This window comes from Corvus cornix, chromosome 1A, assembly GCF_000738735.6.
Source record: "Corvus cornix cornix isolate S_Up_H32 chromosome 1A, ASM73873v5, whole genome shotgun sequence".
Taxonomy (NCBI): domain Eukaryota; kingdom Metazoa; phylum Chordata; class Aves; order Passeriformes; family Corvidae; genus Corvus; species Corvus cornix.
Window position 1 is genome coordinate 21,212,416 of NC_047057.1, and position 23,983 is coordinate 21,236,398.

The 23,983-nt window shown below is 38.6% G+C and overlaps 1 protein-coding gene across 1 annotated transcript in view; it reads left to right on the forward strand.

Moving 5' to 3' along the window:
* WASL (WASP like actin nucleation promoting factor) overlaps positions 1-23,983 on the forward strand; it is a 51,806-nt gene that overhangs the window by 4,972 nt on the left and 22,851 nt on the right. Inside the window, 2 exon segments of the mRNA XM_039570694.1 lie at positions 22,075-22,209; positions 23,496-23,582. Coding sequence (XP_039426628.1) covers positions 22,075-22,209; positions 23,496-23,582 — 222 coding nt within the window.

Sequence of the window (23,983 nt, forward strand, 5' to 3'; positions counted from 1 at the left end):
AATAGATGAAAATTTAGGTGTTAAAATCCCATAATTGTCAATAAACTTCACTGTCAGTTATCTAAATCTCCTATTCAACTTACTTTAAGATAGAAACTCAGCTAATAGAAGTTTTTATCTTTGCTTTAGTGACTGTAGTGGTTACATCCCTCCTGGCCATGCTTGTACCTCATGTGCTAGACAAATTGTGTCTTGATAAGAGGAGCGAGTCCTGATAGAAGTTTCAGTCACTGTGTATCTCTGTTGTGAAGCCTTATGTATTGCTGAATGAAGGGTGACCTAGTAAGGTAGACCTGCAACCAGTACCTCACTCTGTTAAGGCTTCAGCATGATTGCATTCTCTTCTGAGCATCTTTGTAGATAAAATATATCTGTTTTGGAGACAGTCGCATGCCAAAAGTCTCTCAGCATCTCTGTGGTTAATCAGATGGTCAAGCATGCTACTCATGCTCCTGATAAGTGCTCTGGAATCCTATGGTATACATACACAACAGGATGAAAACAATTTGTAGTCACAAGCTGTTGTGTTGTAACTTGCTGGTTTTTCACAGATAAGAATCATATTGAGGAATTTAGAAGAGGGAAAAGTTTGAATGTAGGATTCAGATGAATGGTCGTGTTTTGACTGCTAGATTTTCACCAAGATGTCCAGATAGCCCTTGCTTAGCAGAACACCCAAGGAAGAGGTAGGTTCTTGTTAGAAGATAAAAATTGAGTTTGCTATTTCATGCAAATATGTAAATGTAAAGACTACTTTGTTCTTCCTTGAATGGAAAAATTAGTGTGATTTCTTAGCATTATCTGCTTGTAAATACTGTTTTGAATTTTTTATCACTAGAATGTTTTTCTCTCTGGTTATTTCTTCTGAGGTTCTGAAAGATGTAGTACAAGCTGAATTTGCCACAAGTGAAGAGTGTAAGATCTGTCTCATAAGAACCGTGCAGTTTCAGGCTAAAAACATGATCGTGGGGAACACTCTAACTTTAGATCTTGAATTTCTTTTTTTGAAGGAATTCTGGTACTTCTGCCTGAAAAACTCACCTGTTTTTTCTTTAGAACTTCTTATGACCCTTATTGCTCTGTTTTTAATAGTGCCAGCATAATCTACTGCTTTCATTGATAGTGGCTGCAGGTGCCAGCAGTGGCAGCAATTGCCACTGGCAGCTTCTATCTTAGTGCTGGAATGGGTGAAGTGAAGCATTGAAGATATTTGTATGTCCTGAGTGAGTGCCACCTAGAAACTCTGTACTAGTTCATTAACCTATGTGAAAAAAGGCCCAATCTCATCATTGACCTCTTATAGGCAGAACTGTCTGCATAGTAGATGGGGTTTGTGGAGCTTTAAGCATTCAGTTTGCTGAGAAAATTTGCTGTTGACTTAAAGCTATGTGGTAAGATTTATGATGTCCTCTCCTCCAGTGAGCGTGTTTCATAGGCTCATCTCTTGAGGAATCTTTGTAGTATAGAAATAAAACTTAGTATAGTATGGAGACTTATGGTTTCATTACCTAATACCTAGATAATAAAATACAGGAAGTAACGAATATGTGTCAAAGGCACTGGACAGAGTTGCTTATTGGTAGGTTAGGGTACAGTTTCCTCAAGAAAGGCTGACACTGTTGCTTGTGCACAGAGGGATTTTAATCATGCAAAGTGGATTTAATGGAACTAGAAGTGTATCTTCATGGGTGGTTTTAAACAGCCCACTCTACCAGAACATGACTCAGATGCTGTACAAGATAGTTTAGTTTCTCAAGGTATTTGCTTGGGTACGCTGCCACACTAAATTTTGTGGCTTCCAGACATGTTGTTTATGCGTGGATAACCAATAAAATGGGAACAGTAGGTGTGCAGTTACCTTCAGGGGCAATTACAGTTAAATTTGAAGATCCTGAAGTGTACTGTGATCATCACATGACAGGAGCAGTTTTTTAGAAGGTCCAAATGGAAAAAGAAAAGATTCAGTTCAAACAGTCATAGGGACACTTTCTTAGAAACTGCTCACTTGCTTAATTCTTAAAATTAGTAGTGTTTTCTCAGACGCTTGTGAGTTAAAGGTAGACAGTTTTGCTGACACCTCTGTGCAGTAAATGACACTTTAGGCACCTCAAATTAGAATGTCTGTGCTAAGAATATATGATTCTGGAATAAGTTCATTAAGTGAATTACTCAATTCCTGTAGACATAATGTTCTGTGGAGATGATCATTGCTGGCAAGGAAACTGTTGCTGCAGAGATCCACAACATACTGACAGATTTGCAGATTGCTTCTCACTTTAAGCACTTGCTTTCATACATACATCCCCACCTTGGTGAGGCTGTTTTCCCTCTACTGTTTATTTAGCTGTCCTTAAAATCCTCACTCTTAAGGCAGCATTTTCTTTTTAGGTTTTCTGAGAAACAGTGTTAATACATTTCTTCAGTTCTCCAGTGTGTCTAGCTTGAAGCTGAAAGATCACACTAAGGTTGTGTTTCCATTTCTGTAAGACGGTTTCACACACCATTTTTCCCCTTCAGAACTTTGTGTAATTCATCTCCTTTCCGTTCAATGCAAATGTGTTATTTCGCCTTTATCTCCCGTTGTTCATTAGCCACTATGCAGCATCAGGATGGTGTATTTAGTGAGCATAGATATGTTCCCATATAAGCGTATTTTGCATGTGAAGGTACTGTGCCTGCAATTTGAGAAACGCCAACCTAGCAAAAGAAAATGTGACTTTTGCCTTTTTGAACAGCTTAGAAAACTGGTCATTATTTGAACTCTCAATTATGCAAAGATAACTCTTGCCTCCTAGATTGCAAATCCTTTACAAAAACCGCGCTTCAAGTGATATTGATGATAATGGCTTTCCCAAAAGTTAGCCAGCACTTGCTGAGATTAAGTAACCAGCCCTACTACTTGTCTTGCTGTCTAGGCTGAAGAACAAGAATATTTGAAAATGGGAATTTGGCAGTAAATTCTAAATGTCTTCTCCCCTCTCAAGGTGGCAGCCAAGAGATTAATTTATCTGTGTGTGATTTGTGGATAAGAAATTAGTATTAATTTGTTGTATTAATATTTTTTTGTGCTAGAAATAAAGAAAAGTGAGAGATTTTTTACAACCTCCTTAGTACATTTTATAACAGAAGCAGTAATTTATTGACTTAAAAATAATTTCATATTTTAGGAATCAATTTAATCACTATTTCTTTTGTAAGTCCCACCCTGCTGATGTACCATGAAGTCCTGCATAGTGACCTCTGCCCTCCAAATCTCGTGTCTCTGCTTTCATCATGTTCTCCTTGTACTCTCTTAACACACATACTCTTTTTATCTTTTTAGCAAGTTTTCTGTCCTGTCCCAGTAACAGGGTTTCCGCCTTTCCTCTTTCTCTCTTGTATCTCAAGTGCTTCCAGAATCTTCCTTTCTCCCTTCAGCTCCTGCATCCATAATCTGCACAAAGATCTCCAGGTAGGACTGACTCTCTTCTTCACCATTCTCCCCTCCACTCCCTTATTCCCCTTACTTCTCATTTCCTCAACTGCTTTGTTCTTGAGGATAAACTTTGTGTCTCATCAGACACATAGTCCTACTGTCCCGGTTTGAGACAAATTTGGAGGAATGCTTTGGGAGGAACATCCCCCTCGAAGGAAGGCAGGTTTCAGCCACCCCTCCCCCACCAGGTTCGGGAAGAAATTCCTTGGAGGAAAGTGAAAAAGGAAAAAAAGTTATTTATGTAACAAACACAATGCACGCAGGCATGGGAAAAGAATAATGCTAAATAATAAAACCTCTTGCTGTGGAGAGAACCTGGGTGGATTTCAGAGTCCTTTGTGGATGTGGCTTTCTCCTCTTCGGAGCTGGGTCAGCTTGGGCCCCTCCAGGCCGAGGTGTAAGGTCTCCCAGCTGATGTTTTGGTGTTGTTGGACAGTCCAGAGGAGAAGAAGAAGAAACCAAAGTTCCAGGAAGACTCCTTGTTTTAGCTAACGAACAAAAAGCTAGCTAGAAAGCAGGAGAATGCCACTCTCTTCCCTGCTGCAGAGAGCCGAGCTGAGCAGCCGGGCAGGAGAAGCCAGTGAGCTTATCTGTGTTTTTGAACACAGTGCTGAAGGAATTCCACCAGCTTCCCCCCTGCTCCCTTAGCTAGCTTTAAAGCTACAGAAAAGGCTCAGGATTCATGTCTGGGCATAGAGCAGGTCATAGGGGATACCCATAAAGTCACCCCAAGACACCTACCCATACCCAGTTCCCAGATAGACATGGCATGTAGTGTAACTCAGCAGAGCACTGCACAAGGAAAGACATGAGGAGAGGAGGCAGTGTCTATACCAGCTAGCTGTTTGCTGCTGCAGTCATGGAGTGCACTTGAGCCTGAGACCTGGCCATTACACATTTCTCACCTGTTTTATCTTCACTTGCCAAAGTCATTGTTAATGTTACAGGGAAGAGAACTTCTAGTGGATATGAGAAGGGTACACAAAAGGAGGAGTATGGTATTCCTCAGGCTTCTTGAACTGCTCCACCCTTCACTGCTGCTTCTCCAGGCAGGACCAGACTCTCCAGTTTGTAAGCTGTTATATTAAGAAACTGTATGCTGGAAGATACAGCTTCAGCAACTCTACAGGCTCAGATCTGAAACCACAGAATTGCTTAGTCCTGCTTCGACTGAACTGTAAGTTATTTCCTGCTCCTCTAACCATGTGACAGCTCTCTCTGAGCATAGCTAAGATGTGGTCATTCTTTCTAAGTAGACATTTTTTCCCTTTACTCCCCCTCAGTCAGCCAAAGCAAACAGAAACATCACTTGGCTTATGACACTAAATATACAAAAAGGCATCCAAATAGACTCCTCTCTGTAAAACTGTGCTTGATTTCTGTGGTTAACTGAAAAGAGGAAGAAAACTATGAACATCCTGTAGTGGTGTGTGCTCTGTGCAGTATCGCAGGCAAAAGCTTCCCCTTGCATTTGGAGAGAAGGAAGTGGTAGTTTCTAACAAATTAAATGCAGGGCTATTTTTTTCTTTATTTGCTTTAGGTTTTAGTTAAGAGTATCTCAGGTATGAAATTCATTTTATAACTGGACACGCATTTATATTTTTAGCAACCTGATAATTAACAGTTAAAAAAAAAATCAGGGTTTGGGCTTAATTTTGTGCAATGTTATGTGAACCAATATTTTTTAGCCATACAATAGGTATTGTAATTTTAACCTTTCTTAAACAGTGTTGGCATCTTTGTGTTACACTGTTACTGATACTGTTAGCACTGTGCTCAGTTTGTGTAGCTGGAACTTTAAAACCTTGTGTAGTTTTAAATTTAAGGTGTGATTGCAACAGAAAATGCTGGTTGCACTTGATGTCTAGAACTCAGTAGTGATTCAACACACCATTTCTTTATTTTACAAAATAGTTCCGTCTTTAAGAGATTTGTCCATATCATATTCAGGTTGCCAGTATTTCCATACTTGAGAGACTGATAATACAGCTGTTGTCTCTGCTCAGAGCATGCACTTCCTTGCCTTAGTTCAAGCATCTAGATGCAACATACCTATAGTTGTGTTACAGTTTTGTTTGATAGGATGCATGGAGATTGATTTGGTGCTAAATATTTCAGATATGTAGATCTCACTCCATGCCATAGTTTAAACCACATCTTTTTGTGTCATTTGGGAGGTCTTGCTTTGAATGCTTCAGTTCTTCGTTGAGACTTTTCCTTAACAGCCTCTTTGAACACCTCTGGTCTTTTCTGCCTGTAAATGACAAATCCTGTTTTTTTCTCTGCCCTCTCTTCATATTGTTTATGCAATCTGTTTGTCAAAAAAGTAAGTGTTCATGCTGCTGCTCCAGGCTTCACACTGTGTAACCAAGGAGTCCATCTCTCACACTGGCCATACTTGTCTGGACCATACCTTTATGTCCCTGATAACACTTAAGCTTGGTGGCAGAAGGATGCATCATGTCCTTTTTCTCACCTCTGGTCTGTCAGCCAGCTATGCTTACATACTGATGGCTAACAAACCTAAGTAGGGCAGTAGCATGAACTCAGGCTCTGTTCCGTGACTGTCCACGGTGTTCAGTTTGTTGGCACACTTCCTGGCAGTTTTGAGTGCTAGCCTAGTAGTTGCTCAAATTAATAATGAGTGTGGGTTTGAGATTAGAATGGTATAAACAGCTTCTGATACATCTTACGGGGTAGGACTGTCATTACCCAATTTGTGTTGGGAAGAGAGTTTGTTCCTCTGTGCATGTGTGCATTCTGCACCACTTCCAGTTGTATCCAGAAAGTGGCCCAGATCTTTTACTATCTGCACAACCAGGGAAAGCTGCTGGGAGACAAAAGCAGCTCTGGTGCTGAGGATGGGGTGATGTGAGCTGTCTGTTCTAGTGTTGTCAGTAGCACATACATCACAGAATAAGGGTCAGCTCTTCTGCTGTGAACATAACTGCTTGCTTTGACATTAAGTTCAAGTCAAACCTGGTTTTTCTGCCAGCAGCAAAATTCAGTATTGTCTTTCTGCTCCTAGAAATTGCTTTTGGAAGCCTGAGAAAATACAGGTGCACAGAAGTTTACAGCAGGCAAAAGTGTGCCTGTGCATGTAACAACCTGCTGCAGTGGACAAATGATCAGGTCTATTTGATACTGATACTGTGAACACAGTCTCATAAGGTTTCTGATATCTGATTTCAGGAGGAAAAAGATTTTGCCTTCTGGTAAGGAGATGTAGCTGACGTCTAGCTGTCCTTCTACAGAGTTCATGAGGTGCAGCAGGGATGACCTTAAAGGCATTTTTTTCACTTCACTTCTTGTTTGCAGAGTGCTGGCCTACCAAGAAGATGTATTCCTGTATGAAGGTGTCTCTTCTGATGAGTAGTTTGTAAGTAATTTAAGAAAAGTTCTGTGCATCTTCAAAGCCTCCAGGGATGTACTGTGTTCTCATGGAACCTTACCTGAAGCTGCATTTTGGAGTGTTTTGGCAGTTTTCCGTCAGCTCAGATGCAATAATTTGTTTCCTGATTGAGCTCCAGAGACTGTTCTAGGGTGTGAAGTAGTGTAATTAGTGATAGTTTAATCATTGCATACTCTGTCTGTTCTGGTATCTCACCTTCATCATTGGTTCTTTCTGGGGTATAAAGGTACGAGCTCAGGAAACTTTTCAGTTCTGTCTTCTATGTCCACAGGATTTGCTAGATAGTGTTTGCATGCCTCAGTTCTGTAAACACTTCTCTGAAGTTTTTATTTTGTCATTTTTTCCTCTTGAGTGTCTGATTATTCCCTCTCTCCCTTCAAGCCATATTTTTTTCTCAATGTCACTTTTATAAGTCAGCACTGGCAGGAACTGGCCCCCGGTGAGGCTTGGTGCTGTACAAGTGGTTCTCTCCTACAACAGGTAGCATTTGGTTCAGAGCAGAAGGGAGATAACAATCTGTCATGGATTTGAAGCTGAGTGCTTTCAGTCTTTATTTCAGGATGGTGACTTGCATGTCAATTCTGGCTGCGATAATTGTTTTAGCAATGAAATGATGCAGTACCAATATCCATTTGACTGGATATACCTTCCCCAAAGTCACCGCATACAAAAAATATCACTATGATGCAAGTCTGAATTAGCAAAGGGTGTTACGTAGTTGGCTTATTCCAAATAAACAAATCAGAATATGGATGTCTGCCATGAGGTATGCATCATCAACGCTGTTTTTCAGTTCAGGTGCTCTGGGCACTTCATGGAGTGCAGCATGGTGCCTGGTTTATCAGGGTAACCTAGTCCTGAAGTGAGCTGACTGACATGTAACTTCGTTGAGTCTGGAATTCTTCAGAGAACCATTGTGTTTCTTGCAGAACTGAAGCTTTTAAGTAGGGATTGTCAGATTTAGAGATTTTAGTTCCACGTAAGCTAATAAAAAACTCTCAAGCTGTATATCATATTGCATATAACATGGTGGATGGCAGTGACCTTCTTCTGAAGGATGCACTTTTGAATAACAGATGTTCGATGGGACACTTCCATCGGTGAAGCTGACTAGCCTTCAAATTATTCTGTAGATCTGCTCTGTGTGCCCAGGAGTGGATACTAGACTATCAGGAAATCAAGATTTTATTTCCCTCTCCCCCCTAGGCTTTCTCAAGCTCCAGCTGTGTTACTGGCAGTCTCCATCACAGTCTACCTGTAGGAAGTATTTGTACCACAATAATAAAGCTTCTGGCAATTTATCTCCTAGGTCTTTTGAGGACCCAGTTATACAGACTTAAATCTGATGTTCATAAAATCAACCATACTGTACTTCTAGCAATGTATTGCTATTATGTAGGTCCTACACCTGTGATAATTTATTCCAGGAGACTGGGAGAAGTACCCTGTTTTTATATTAATGTAAAGTCTCTCAAGTAGGGTGTAATTTTTCTTCAACTCTGTCTTAGTGAGGTAACCAGCTTGTTTTGTCTAAACTGTATACTCATGGGAGTGGTATTATCTGTCATACACTCAACATCAAGAGCCTTCTGTTTCTATACTAGTAGATTGAGGCTGTTCAGGTGCTCAGAGCAATTGATGTAGTTAGTTGACCACAAAGGAAGGGAATATCCATACAAAAACTGGAAATCCAAAGTCTGCTTTGACAAGGGGTACCTTCTTTCAGTCATTGGAATTTAAGGCGCATCAGTGCCCTTACAGAGGAATATCTTGTTTCCAAAAGTGTTATACATCTAAAAAAAATAATCAGTATGTCACTAATAACTTTTATCTGTTCAATGGTTATAACTAGCATTAATGTACATTTTTATTATGTTAGTATGGTGTAACAATTTACCTGCTGATTTTATACTGTCATAAAAGCACTGTAATTTATTGCGTAAGTGGAGGTTTTCAGAATAGCAAGAAACACTTGACCTGACAGGAAGGCAGCTGCCAGTTCTCTCAAGCAACAGGAACCAGTAACATTGAGCATGTTAGCCTCTGTCAGCTCCGGAACAGACTTGGAGACTTACAGAAAAGTAGTTCAGAAAATGAAGCATGTAAGGCTTCAAATCTGATGCTTGATTAGGATAATACTGGCTAATTGGACTGCAGTGCAATACAGATTGATGGTTGTCAGTGTTTCAACTTCACTGTGATCTGAAGCAAAGCTATCTTAAGATCTTTTTCATTTCAGTTAATGTTTTGGCTAAACTTGCTGTATTTTGTTAATTCAGACAATACTCACCAAAAAGATTAAAGGTCAGTTTCAGACCAGATGTTTCTTCTGGATGTTCTTTGAAATAAATATTTTCTGTCCTAGGAGCTGTTAAAATATCTTAAACTACTGTGTCCATGTTAGTTATACATGTTAGTTATAAACTACTGTGTACATGTTAGTGTGACTTAGTGGATTCTAAACTCTTACATTGGTCTAATAAATATTTATTTTCTTTATTGTAAGCTTTTTCCCCCTCACATGAGTCTAATACTACTAGTACCGTTGTAAGTAGAGTGAAATAATTTTTATATTACTTGTCAATTCAGGTGGGTACACTTTTCATTTAGCATATATGTTATTGTTGTTGATCAATGTTCACAAGGTACAAATAGGAACACAGCAGTTATGGGGAGCTAACTATCTTCAAATGAAGATGAGGATGCTTTTGTTCTGATCATCCAGACATTAATATTTATGAATTAAAGATTGAGAACAATATCACTGTATCTCTTCCTTCCTTCTGCTATGTGAACTTGTACTACCAGCTCTGCACCAAAAGAAAAAATAAGTATTGTATGGTATTTTAATTTTTTTTTAAAACTGGAAACTGGTGACTGGTTATGGACACCAAAGTGTTAAGTGCAGTGGAAAAATACATGCTGCTGTCCTCTTTCTACATTTTTCTTGTATAAAGAAACGCTTTATCATTAAATAAGTAGATTCTTTATGGTGTTTGCTCTTCTAGGTGTGTTCAGTAGAGCTGGTAATTTCATTATAAGAAACATTCTGGCGCTCTAAAGAGTTACAGAAGAATTTTGGCTTCAGGGAAGGAGCTTTCCCGTTCAGCAGCCCTCTGTGCATTTATTTTCATATAGTGGGTAGTAAGTTCGGAAAGGAAATTGTCAACTCCATTGTTAATATCTGAGTTTCAAAATAGTTCTTAATCTGAACTTTTTATTAAGTCGTAGCTTGGCAGAGCTCAATTGTATTAATTTCTTTTTTCACCATGGAAATTGGATATTGCAAACTCAGCAATTCTTTCCTTAAGGCTGGGTGTTTTTTCCCTTCAATAAACTACACTCAAATATTACCTTTGTACTACTCACTTAGATAATCAAGGGGGAGAGTGTAACAAAAACACAAGGTTTTTTTTGGCTGGGACTTTTTTTTAGTAGTAGAAGTTGAAGGTTTGTAATATCTGACCTGAGAGTTTAAGCATGGCAAAGGCCATGCTACAGTGGAGTTTTCAGCTCATAGGGGAGTTTAGGGGACCAAGTAGCAATGCCAAAAGCTAAGCTAAACTGTCCCTAGCATTTTTCAATGGAGCCTTAATCCTTTGTAAATGAACCTAGATATATGGGGATGATGAGATTGCCCGTGTTGAAGGGCTAGTCAGAGCTAGGATAGAGTGCCTAGTTTTCAAAATGACATCTTTTTTCTGGCTGGTTGGTTTGGTTTGGTGGTTTTTTTGTGCATTGTCTTATATCTTTTTCAATGCTTACATGCTGAGACTTTACGGATTATTGTTGCTCAGAGGTTGTCATGGAATAGACCACTGAGAAATTCCAGATACATGGGAAGTTTTGAGTCATACGCCTTGTACTCTTTAGTTTTCCTTCTTAAGAATCATGAGTTAAATGTACTGTAAAAAAAATAAGTGTGATGGGGACTTAGAAAAGCATTAGTAAGTTTGTTACAAAGAATTTGCAGCCATGGTTTGTCTAGAATGGAAATAGGTGACTTAAATTGTAAGCGTGAGATCTACATACAGTTGGCCATCTAAGACCACCGTTCTGTGACACTGCTTCCAAACTGCTAACGTTTGTTTACACGCGGGTGAATTTAAGTGGCTTTTGGCCTCCACAGCACATTGGTAAATGTAGTGCTGGTACCTGCAAAGAAGGAGCCCCTATGGGCAATGATAATTGAAACTGTTAGCTGTAATAAATGTCACTAGACTCAAGGGGCATCTGCCATGGTAAAAGAATATCTCCATGTCCGTATCTAAAACAGATGTGGAAATTAACCTGTCTTAACCTTTGTTATTAGCAGAGAAGGTAATGCTGACACATATCCCACACCCTCCAAAATAATTTCTGTCTGTGACAGCATAATATTTCTTCATCAGTAGTTCTCCAAGCACTTTACAGAGGTAGAGCTTAGTGTCTCCTTTCCATGTTACAGATGAGGAAACTGAGGCACGGGGCAGAAACAAACACCAGCATTGCCAGAACTAAATGAAAACCAGCAGTCTCCTGGGCATTCAACTGCTGTCTGATGTTTTATCCCTGCAGTAAACTTTGAATATGGCAAGGGATCATAGAAATAATGCATCTTCATGCCTTTTTTTTTTCCCCCCATAGTATATCTACTTTTTAAGACTTGTCACTGGGAACAACTATTCATAGTAGACTCAGTTGGTGGTATATATTTTAAAAAAAAATCTTACATGAAGTAGTTATGTTTTCTTGGATCAGACTAGAATTGCTACAAGTCTTCTCTTCCAATGTGAACTGCTGAAGGAGGAATTAAAACATGTTGAATTGTGGCACGGTGAACGTGTGAGGGGGGTTGCATGTCTAAGTACCTTTATGTAAGTGGATTGAGTCTGCTTTACAGGACAGGACACAAGTTGTATACACAATTGCGAGACCAGTTGCTGACTATTATTCAAAGAGGTTTTACTTTTAATAGCCTTTTCTCATATTTGCTAATATTTTGAAGGGAGTTCTTTGTTTTATGTTGGCATGTAATTAACGTAGTCTTAAAAAAGAGTTCTTTTCTTTTAAAACAATTTAAGCTGGTTTATTTCAATCTTCCCTAAGTATCAAAAGTCAAAAGTCCATATTATTTTCTGTCATCAAGTGTAAAGATCATAAGTAAAGTTCACCTAAACATCATCTCTGCAAAGCAAATACTCATTTTTTTAATCTGTTTTTTTTAAATCTGGACCTGGGAGTACCAGTGGATGCTAAATAGCATTTTAAAGGGCTCATTAATGAGTGTTTCAGAGCTGGGATAATTTCTAAATTCCTGAAGTTTATGCTTCACATCCTTTCCTTAATCAATTTAACTGCTGTTCTACAGATTTTTACTTGTGAACTTCATGATACCTGTATCATTGACTTGGTCAATAAGAAACTGCAGTGGATCTAACTCTAAAAAAATGGGCCTGAATTCTAATGTTTTTTCTCAAAGCACTCATATATTCAAAGTGGGTATGAGGATTGGCTTACAAGAATCTGCATTTAATGTGGAACTAGCATGTATCATCTAGAAAAATGTTACTGTGTAGAGAATGGAATGATTGTTGACGGCTGAAGAAAGAGGACCTTAGTTCATGAAGGCAGTGAGTTGCTGTAGAAGAGAAGGGAATGTTGAGGGAAAGAAGCTGTGTTTTCTTACAGCTGGATGGTCGGTGGAACAGGACGAAACAGAGGGAAACTCCAATTTTATCCCATGCGTTGCATGAAACTCATGATTCTTGACTTGAATCTGCAATTTCTGTGTATGACCACGAAACACAGTTTTGAGAACTGGTTAATCTATGTATAATCTGTACAATGGTCTGGTTGTGTAAGTTTCACCCGAGTCTTGGGAGTCTTGATAAATTTAAAATGGATCAAAATTCAAAGGTAGACTTCAGCATTTCATCTAAAAATTCCCTGACCGTTGGCAAGAACAGTCTTAAATGCTTTGAATCTGAGTGTTTCTTGGGAGGCTGTAGATGGGAGTGGAACTGCAAGACGAAATGTCTTCTGTAGTGAGAATTTTTGTTCTGTGACAGTAGACAGTGACAAATTTATGGAAAGCCTGTATGCAGCACATTCTCTTTTTCTGAAAATAACTATATGTACAGCTGCAACTCCAGAACACAAATGACTGTTCTGCCGTGTGTGCTATTTTGTGGCCAGCCTAGGTTTCAGCAGCATTAAGCAGTGACAGTGACGTGCAGCTCAGTGAGTGATGCTGTGCAGGTAATCAGGAAGTGACGGTGTTCAGTTTGCTCATCAGTGGAAGCCCCAGGTTGTGTATGTCAGCTGGTAAATGATCTGCCAACCTGAGATAGTTTGGAATATTATAATATGCAGCATGCTTGTGGTTATGGTTATGTCATATCACAGGAAGGCTGAAGTCTTCCATGTGCTGTTCTGAACTGAGGTTGTAGGATTTTAAAATATCTTCATGCTGTGTCTGATAAAAGAATGTCTCTCTTAATCATGTGCTGTTTGATTAGGCTTTATATGCTATGCTGTTTACCCACACCCTAATTGTTGGTGTTCTGTGATCCACCGTTGAGCAGTGGGTGTTTTGAAAAGGAATTGGCCGGCTCTAACTGAACTGAGGGATTGTGGGAGGTACTGGAAATGCAAATGAATTTGTATCTGAAGTATCTGAAGACACTTGGAAAAATGTGAGCTGTCTTAACTGGCTGGCTGAGGATTAGGAGTGAAGGATCTCTTTACTGGACAACAGCAGACTTAAGCTCAGACAAGCACTTTAATGGCTTAGATTTGCTAAAGAGCAGTCCCTTGTTTCATCCCTTTTTTATATTGTGACATCACTTAATGATCACTGGTACCTTCTTCACATCAGTAAAAGATCTTCAGTGGGGATATTGCAGCTGACTTGTCTGCTTATCACGGCACAGGCAAGGCAGGGAATCTGTTCTTAAGTATTAACTTTAATTTTTTTTAATAGGTTTTATTTTTTTTATGTTATCTGTAACTGTCTTCTCATATTTCAGAAGTGATAGGAAATACCTGAAGTGGCTTTGTTATTTCTGAAAAAATTTCTTTCTTCCTTCTCCCTTCAAATAAGAAAAAGCAGTATCTCTTACACAGTGGCTTTATTTCTCATAGCCTAACTTTGTGTATCGGTGGAAAAAAATTACTATTTTCTTAGCATCTATACATGCGGCATTTTTAAATCAGTGGGCAATCATGGGAAATTAATAAAAGTAAAAGAAAGCTTTAAGCTTGAAATTGAACACTGTTGGTAATTGTAGCAAATAATTTCACAAGCAGTAGAACTGGTGATGATGCCTGAGATGGCCACCTAAAAACAGAGACTAGACAAGAATAAGGGAATAAAGGTAGGTATTTATTTGAAGGGCCTTCAAAGGTATACCCTGGGCAGGCCAAAGGCTACACCCAAGATGCTGAGTCACAAGTTCTTCACACTTTTGTAAGTTTGGTTCATTTGCATATCAGGGTTAACTCTTCAATTAAAACTTCAGTTAATGATGTAATTTCCCCGAGTTTACCCCCCATCTTAAGATACTGGTGTACACATTTTGGGCCTGGGACAATCTTGGTGTCCTTGGAGAGCAAGCTTGGAGAGGCTTGTTAGGTCAAACTAGCATGAGAGAGCAGAAGTTAACAGGCTACAAGAAACTTCAGAGTTACACACTAGGCAGTACAGGATTTGAAAAATATAAAAGTTAAAACCTAAGGCATCAGTGAGGCCTCAGTGTCTTCAGCTGAGTAATTTTTAAATTTGCACCAAATAAAGTTTTACTCATGTGATTGGATGTTTACAAAAGGCTTTCTTTTGTCAGTTCCATCGATGTGAAGTCTTGCTTTAGTTTTCCTGTCTTTGGAGCAATCAGTTGGTCTTTTGAAAACAATGTCCTGTAAATGGCATAAAAAAGAAGATTGTTTCTAGCTGCTTAACTTACTGAAATCTGCCAGCAAACTTCTGAAATTCTGTATGTGTTCTTTCTATGGGAAACTAGTTTAAAATCGTGTTGGTAACATCTGAAGAGGTAGCTTTTTTGCAATACACAATTGTCTTTAAAGAAAACGTTATTAATAATTTGCCAAATACATCTTTAGAAGCTGTAATAGCTTTAAAAATTGAAGTGATCACAGTTTATCCAAATTAACGTAGTAGTCAAATCCCCAGTAGATGAACACTGTCACATTTAGATTCAGTTGTGAAGATTCTGGAGGCAACCTGGTGTGAAAACATAAATTATAAACCAGTCTGAGAGTTGCAAAATCTGACTGACGAAAATCTAATTTTGTAGTCAAAATATTGTGGTGTCCTTGAAGAGTATTTTAGCAACAGGACAGCACATGTGTGTGTGCATGCTATCAAGACAGTATCACACTTTTTTTGTAGAAGATGCTGCAGCCATAAATAGCCTGATACACTGGTTTTTGGGGGGCAAAACTTAAAAAGACAGATGTATCTCTTGTGCTTATTCTGTCGTCTGGGGCCATAATCCTTGCAAGTCCTTCAGATGAAGGTGTCAGCAGTAAGCAAGAGTAGTCTGCCTTCAGCATCAGCAGTCCTTCCTCTCTCCAGTTTCTTCCCATCTCAATCCCTTCCCATCTATAACTGAAAAATAATTACAAGTTGACACTTGTGAATACTTACTGAGATTTTTAAAATTTGGTGGTGATGTTAATTTGTGTTCTTATTTCTCGCTGCTAGGCCTGAATTGCACCTATACCATCATACTAGACGCCCATGTTTAAAAAAGTTGGCCTACCTACTCTCCAGGGCTAATAAATATTGTAGGATTTTGAACCTAATTAAACTCTTCTAAGTTTCTGTGAAAGTGCCTGGAAATCTTTTTGTCTACTCTAGCAAATGCCTCTGCTACTTAAAATGTTGCAATTGTTAGGGAAGCATACTTGCATGTTTTTTATGTGGCCTAATTAGTTAGGGGGTCATTTCAATAGTGGCAGGCTTAGTCAATTCATTTAAGATTAGCTCTGGAGGAGGCTGCATTGCATGCCTTCTGTAGGAGTGCATGGTGGAGAGAACATTCTCCCTGGAAGTGGGTTATCAGCCCTTTCTAGCAGGAAGGGAACATACTGTTCCCACGTGATAGGAGACTCCTCAATGCCAAGAAAAAAAGCTACATTTTTTCTTGAAACAGGACCACTGTGCAGAAGGAAAATTAAACTGCCAGAAGGTGCAAGTAGAGCTTGATTGTGTAGGGCACCAAAGTCTTCCCTTGAGAAAGGGGTGGAAGTTCTGGTGCATGGTCCCTACAGCAGGTTTTATGGTTCTGTATAGAGTGATGAGATAAAATGCGTAGCTGTATTGTGCACTGCAGAAACATTTTTGGAAGGTCCATGTATTTATAAAACTCTGAAGATAAAGCATTTGCAAAACAACAGAGATTTATTATCACTGTCTAATTACAATTTTGTTTGCATTGAATAACACGAATTAATTAAAGTACCAACATTTAAGAGTGTAATTGCTTAAACATAAGCCTATTTTGGAAAAAAACTAAGATTTCAAGTGCTGTCTCTACTTGATTAGTCAGTGGTACATTTTGGTTGTTTTTCTCCTTCAGAATATTTGTCATCTGGAGAAAAAAATGTCAGCCACTGAATTCTATCTAATTGCCTAACTTTTTGTGAATGAAGCTCAATTTTCTATAGAGCACGGTCTCACTTCCGATTCTTGTCTTTCTCATTCACAAGTCTTAATGACATTGTTTCCGTATGTTCTTTCATGACTCAGCTAATGCTAGGCCATTAGAGATTGCTTTGGTACTGAAGCTTCCTGCTGTTCTTGTGGTCAAGATTAGAGTTGGACCTTACTAAGCATTTCTACTGTGAAGTGGTACTTGATGTTAGCATCCCTGTGTTCCTGAACCCTGCTGTCTGAGGAAAACTATTCCTGCTGTTGTAATGTCAGTGAATAGCAACAGCCCTTTATTCTTGAACAGTCACTCTAGAAGCAAATAGTGGGCTATCTTCCTGGTCTTGTATCAAAGGAGAAATGTGTGACCCAGGAGCACCCAGCTTTATCTGGTCAGGCTGCAGCGTGTTGGCTTAGCCATAATGAGGATTTCCACCAAATTAAAAATACCTGCCATGCATACTTTCTCACCAGCTCTAGTAATGATTAGGACAATGTTTCCAGATACCTGCTCTATGGAAAAGAGAATAGAAATACTGATTTCTATTCTTAGAGGGTTTGGATTGCACACAACTATTCACTATAGCTTGTTTTTTCCTACAGGAAAAAGTAGCTAATTGAGCCGAAAGTCCTCAGACTGACTTTGTGAAGAAAAGCTATGCTTATACAAAAGCCGTAGCTTCAAGAGGTTACTCTTTTTGGAAGCAACTGCTACTACTTGCATTCTTACATCACAGGACAAAGTCTTTTCTTTTTTTAAAATCATTTTTTCCTGGTTTTATTTGTAAGACACTTTCAGGGGCTGGGAAGGATAACTTAAGGAAAGCAAGCCTGTCGTGTGATTAACTTTCGTGTGTATGCAGGGTTTTGCACCTTTATGGGAAAAAACACTCTTAAAGTTGGGAAAAGATTGAAAGTTAATGCCAGTGTGTCTTCAGTAGTACTGTCAACATGTAACACATAATGATACTGAACCAGTAGAGAAATACATGAAACCTAGATGCACTTATATCAGCAACAAAATGGGAGTGGTTAAGCACAGAAGTGATTTTGTAGCCCTTAAACTTAACTGGACAGGACCTTGGGCAAATGAATCCTAGGCTTTTAATTACCCTTTTTGTGAGCCAGAGCTTGGCTTGGAAGACTTACAGAGATCACATCCAACCAAAGTAATTTTATGAGTCTTTGATCTTTGCACCATAACCTGTTGTCAGCTGTATGTAAACACTGCAAAAAACATCACAGTGGGTCTTGCTTTCTGTTCCGGTGTATACTGAGGTGGCTGAATATCTTGCAGCTTTAATCTTGCTGCCACTATTTGTTGTGACTCTTGGCCAGCTATGTTTTAATGTCTGTCAGCCATAAGCCATCTATTGTAATGATTCTTTCTTGTAATGAGATGTGCCACCGTCTGTGTTGGCTTGCTTCACTGTTTTTTGAGAAACACTTGAGTTACAGCAAGTCATTAACTTGACAGGCACTGCAGCAAATGTTCACACCAGAAGCTGATCAAAGTGCACAGCTATCTGCTGCCCAGTCGGAAACTGTCAGTGGCTGCTGTGATCACGTTCTACGAACTTGTGATGACTGGTTGTGGCTAAGTTTTCCAGGCAGAAAGTGTTCTTGTGAGCCTTTTGTTGATACCACATATCCTGCAGTATGAGTCCAAGGGTCGGACCAGATCTTCCAGTGAGAGGAGCCAGTGTACAGCTGACAACACAGACTTACTGCTTCATAGCTCATCAGCTTGAAGGGTGTGACAAGTTCCTGGAGCTTGTGGAAAAAGTAAAGGGAATGGAGCAGGATTGCTTTTCAGCTCCATGGCCCATCAGTTTTTGGTGGACTACCTTACTTCTTTCCCCTATACATCTTTTCCAAATATACAGCTATATAAGAAGAACAAGGTCCTCACCAAAACTCTTGAAAAAAGCAGTAGTGACAACTTTAAAATCCTCCTCCTGAAAATACAGTAGTAACTAAGTAACCTACTACATGTCAGAAAAAAATACACTCGTTATGTTGAATTAGTGGTGTGACCTACTCCAACAAAATATTTACATATAAAAGAACCCATACTTTTAAATGCAATATTCTCTTCAAGAATGCTGAAAGAAATATATTAATTGGCTTCAAAATAGACAGTGAATACTCACTCAGTAAATGCAGTAGAATACTCAAATTATGATATTTGTGTAAATGTTCTCAGGTGCAGCAGCAATTATGCAATTAAACTTGCAACTTTTTAAATTGAATTTGTGTGGCTAGGATTCATATTGAATTGTGGTAGGTGAAGTTTTATTTTCTCAAGTTTTAAATTTTGCTGATAAGTCTGTAAATTTCCTAGTGATGTGGATAATTACTTTTACCAACTTTGTTCTAGAAGCTGACTAGCAGAGAGCTTGGCACCACTGCTCTACGTAATGAAAATGAACAGGGCATGAAGTAAAAGGAGTTGGATTTTATTGTCCTTTGCGCTCCCCTCCCCCCCAAAAAATACACTTCGTGGTTTTTTTCCTATATTGTCCTTTTAATAAAAAAACATGAGTGGTGTGACAGCAGAATTTGTAACTTTATATTCTAATATGCAAAAGCCTCATCGCAACTTGTCAACACTAGGAATTTGTACAGTGCTAATGAGTAAGTTAAAATGCAATTGAACTCTAAACTTGGTAGACCTCAAAACAAAATCTACTTTATATTCAGTGAAATTGTTTTCTAACTTGTAAATCAAGCTCTACTCATAGGGTAACCAAGTATACATTAAATATATTATGATTATGCAGAATGAGGACACACTCTGTGTAATATTCTTCTTTGTAGTCATGGGTTAGGTATTGGTTCAAGATTTTATAAGCAGTTGTCGAGTTATGACAGTTACTGGTTTACCCAGATAATCCAGTTGGTGCTTTTGCTATTAGATATGATAGTAAGCAATGCATTGGGAGCCCTTTCTTGACACAGATCACTGTCTCCTGTGCCTTGAATTTAAGTTGTATAATTCCTGCCAAGATTACCCATTTCTGTGAGAAGTCCTGTTGGGTAGAGGTTAGTGGAGCTGGAGTTGTTTTGGAGTGTTAAGAAGGTTTCTTGCAGGGGTGGCGAGGTAGTTACTGTGGTTAAATGTGAACTGTAAAATGGCCCACCTTTGCTCCTGCATACTGTCTTGTGTCTACAAGGTTATCAATTTAACTGTTAGACAATATTGGAGAAATGAGGTGAAAAGGCTGTTAGAGAATCAGAGGTTTTGAAAAAAATCTGCCCAGCTGTGCCCAAAATTAGGTCTTTGCCTGTTTGCAACATAGAGGGGAAAATGGTATCTCTTAGCTGACATTAAGTTGCAGATGTAACTGTTTTGTTGTGGTAATATGGCTAATTCTTAGGTCCCTTTTTACTCATCTGACAAGTGCAGTTATGATTAAATTACTCATATTACCCTGCAGATTTTAGGGAGAGAAGTTTTATTCCACACTTAGTTGTAGAGCATTTGAGGAGGCATCTACAAAGCGCTCTTTTCATCAGACAATCATGCTTTAACTTCTTCTGTAGGTTACCAGCAAGATTAGTAGTAATCTGACAACTTCTGATGAGGTGGCTGCAAAGAAGAACAGAAATATATCTTGACTTGTGGAAGTTAGCATCACAGTTCTCGAGCAAAGGTTATATAGCTTCCCTAAGGCATAGTTGTCAGTCTGACTGTATTACATCGACTCTGTTTTAACAAAACTGAAAGGTTTTTGATTAAAAAAAAAAACAATTAGGCTATTCTTTTGGGTTTTAAAACAATTTAAAAAGTATGACCATGGTGATAATGATATTTAGTAGATAATCTCATAGTGCAAGAAGACATGCCTGCATTCTAGATGTCTACTGTCTTGGCTTGGTTGGTGTTGATGAAGGCAGAGTAATCCTTGTTGAGCAGGTGAGGAAAACCCCATAGGGAGCCCATTACTCAGATTAGGTATAATTCATCCAGAAAGGTCTTGGAATTATAACAGATCTAAGAGAACATCTGCTTAATATTTCATAGTGAATAAGGAAATACAGCTTTTGACTGATAGTGAAATAAGTAGAGAACAAAGCAGAAAACTACTATTGTGACCCTGTGTTCGAAGGGCTAACAAACAGGATTCATATGGGATAAGGATAAGTCTTACCCTCATTCAAAGAAGGACATAGTAGGACAATTAATATCCATGTAAGAGTGACAAGGGTAACATGCAGCATGATTTTTTTTCTCTTGGTACAAGAATGACTTAAAACCTAGTGTTGTTTGCTAAACTTCCTAAGGAGAACGTAGAGGCCAAAGAAGTGTGTCAAATACCTATAAAAGCATGTGCAGCATAAAGAAACAACTGTGGAGCCATCAATACCATCTCTTAGTATAAGAGTAAGGAGGGACAATCAACTGAAACTAGCAGGTGGCAAAAGTCTACATAAAAGGAGCTAATTATTCACACAGTACATAAGTAAACTGTGAAACACAATCCTGTCCAGTGTTGTCATGCTCCGAATTTCACGTGGGTCTGAAAAGTGAATAGACAAATTCACAAAGGAAGAATGAGGTATGTGCTGTAAAATGCATGCTGGCCGGGGAATCTCTGAGCTCCAACCTGGAATTTCCTGGGGATATGATTCCATAGTTGTAATGGTGTACTCTTGTATTTTTACCTTCTCTTGGCATCTGGTGCTGCTGGAGAGTAGATCCTAGGCTAGATAGCCTCTGGTCTGGCCCATTACAGATCATTTAAGCTTTATGTCCTTACGACTTGGCTGCTAAATAAATATTCTTAGAGGGCTTCCATTTTCCTTCCCTCATGGGACTCTTAAGGCAAGACACATATATACTAGAAAATACGCTCCAGAACGTTCTAGTGACTGAAGCAATCTGGTGTGGAATAATCTTCATCTCTTACTAAAATCTCTCAGTTTGAAAACAGAACAATTCCTGGTTGCCAGTTGGCAATGAGCCTAGCTCATGTGAATTCTCAAACCATGCCCAGGAATTTTCAGAGTTCACTAGTTGGCATAGGTTAAAATTGTGCCAGAGACCACTCAAACAATTAAGCAATGTATTCCAGTTGCATTCCAGTACCCAGGAGTGTGTCCAGGCACTGTGTAATTTACAGTTTCATCTTGAGTATTGTGTTTGTATCCACTTTGAAGTACTAAACAGACATTTCCTGGCACAATAGGGCTTCTCTGTGTGACTACTGTAGTTACAGATCTGCTTCTTACAGGCTAAATCTCTTCGCTAATTTTCACGAAAAAGAATGAAGAGTTCATTTGGGTTCTTAAAGTGTCTAAATATTGCACAGAAGTGAAAATCTAAAGCATAGGAGTGATATGGTGTTATTTGAACTTTATGGTGTTAACTACCTGGGAAATCAAAGTGGCAAATGTCTATATGGATATATCTATATGGCAGCAAAATTGCTGCCTAGAACAAGGAACAAAATTAAGAGATCCTTTGGGAAAGGATCAATTATAGAATTAATGATTTTTTCCTTAGAAATAATAGCTACCTTTTCTTTTTAGACGATGTCTTCGGCAGTTGTTCAGATATATGCAGCAGATCGCAATGCCATGTGGTCAAAGAAATGCTGTGGTGTAGCTTGCCTTGTAAAGGACAATCCGCAGAGGTCGTATTTTATCAGAATATTTGACATTAAGGTAAGCATCTTTTTTCTTTTTCAGACTCTTTAAGTTTGGTTGCATTCATTCTCCATTTTGAATTCAATGAGTGTAGGTTGTAGCTATGCATTCACAGAAATTCTTAGATATGTGGTCGTGTTTTAAGCAGTGCAGTTGCAGTGGTTATTAATAGGCAATTGCAACTTTCTCAGGTATCCCAAATCTAAACAATTTCATATATGTCATCTTTAATGGATGAAATAAATATCAGATTCATTTTTTTTTTTATAGCTCTCAGAAGCTGTCCTCTACAGATCTGATTAGTCACATTAGTGGAAATTAGTATAGTGTCATTGGTATGGATAGCTATCAAAATTCAAGCAGGTGTCACTGCTTTGGATGGTTTAAGAAAATAGATGCTGTCTTATGCGTGGGTGGAAACAATCTTTTTGATCAGTGTGGTGGTGCATGTGAAAACTGCAGAATAAACAAGTTGTATGTTCTGACTTTTTGGGGGGGTTTTGGTGGCTTTTTCTTTCATCCCCCCTCCACAATATAGACACTCATACTGAAGATCTTTGTCTTATTATAATATTCCACTCAAGAGAGTGGGAACTGAGAGACAAAGTGTCCAAGATGTGTTTTCATAACAAAAATGATGCTGAGAAACCTAAGTCCTACTGACTGTGCTGAGACTTTGGAAAGCTTCCCTTTATTTCCGCAGCCAGGAAACAGCTCCTTATCTGTCAGCAGTCAGTGCTTGAAGACTCTCAGATTTGTTCAGGATTGCCAGCTGGCACTTGCATTTGACTTTGTGATTTGGTCACTTGACTGTTAAGACTTTGTGAGAAACCTCTTCTTTGGGTGCTGAACTGTAATGTCATTTAAATACATGAGACTTCTTAAAAAGATGAGATTTTTGTTCTCTTTAAGTTAACTGTTTTCAAGTCAAGCCTGAGATAAGAACAGGAGTCTGGAAGCCTCCTTTATTGCTGTTGCTGTTTCATCACTGTATTCTTATGACTGGTCACTATTACTTCTCTCAGTATCACTCTTGCAGGGTTGTAGAACTTGAAAGAAGTTTTTGGAAACATCCGGGAATTTGAACAGAACACAGCTACCTAAAGTAATAGGCTTTCATAGCTCTTCCACAAGCTCTGGTGTATTTTGATTTTGATTGAGCTTATCCATTGGGTTAATAGCAAGGCAGATGTTTAGCACTACGCTGGTTCAATTCTTAGTAGGTTCTATTGTAAAAGAAGTTAAACTCTACAATTTCATCTGATGTTTTTCAGTCTTTTGTTTGTTTGTTTTCTTCTTTTCAGGATGGAAAATTACTGTGGGAGCAGGAGCTGTACAATAACTTTGTATATAATAGTCCTAGAGGATATTTTCATACCTTTGCTGGAGATGTGAGTCTCAATGTGTTTGAACATGTTTTAAAATGTCTTTGGTTTGAACAGTATCTTCTTTTAGTGTAACTGAGGTTATTAATTAATTCTGTAAATTACTTATAAAAGCTTATTTATTAAAGGAAATTTTTTTGGTATCTCAACTAGAAAATTCAATGTGTAGTACGGAAGCATAAAACATGGTTCTTTTTTTTTAGCTTTCTTTAATGAAATTACATTTTGACTTGAAGATGATGTTTATGACATATCATCTATTCTTAAAGCACTAATTTTCCTCTCCCCTCCCCCCTTTGATTTGTAGGTACAAGATTTTGCTCATATCTGTTAGCCATGATCTCTAGAAACTTGATTAGTAGACAGGCATTCCTAAGATGCAATGTTTCACTAAGACTTGGTTCCAA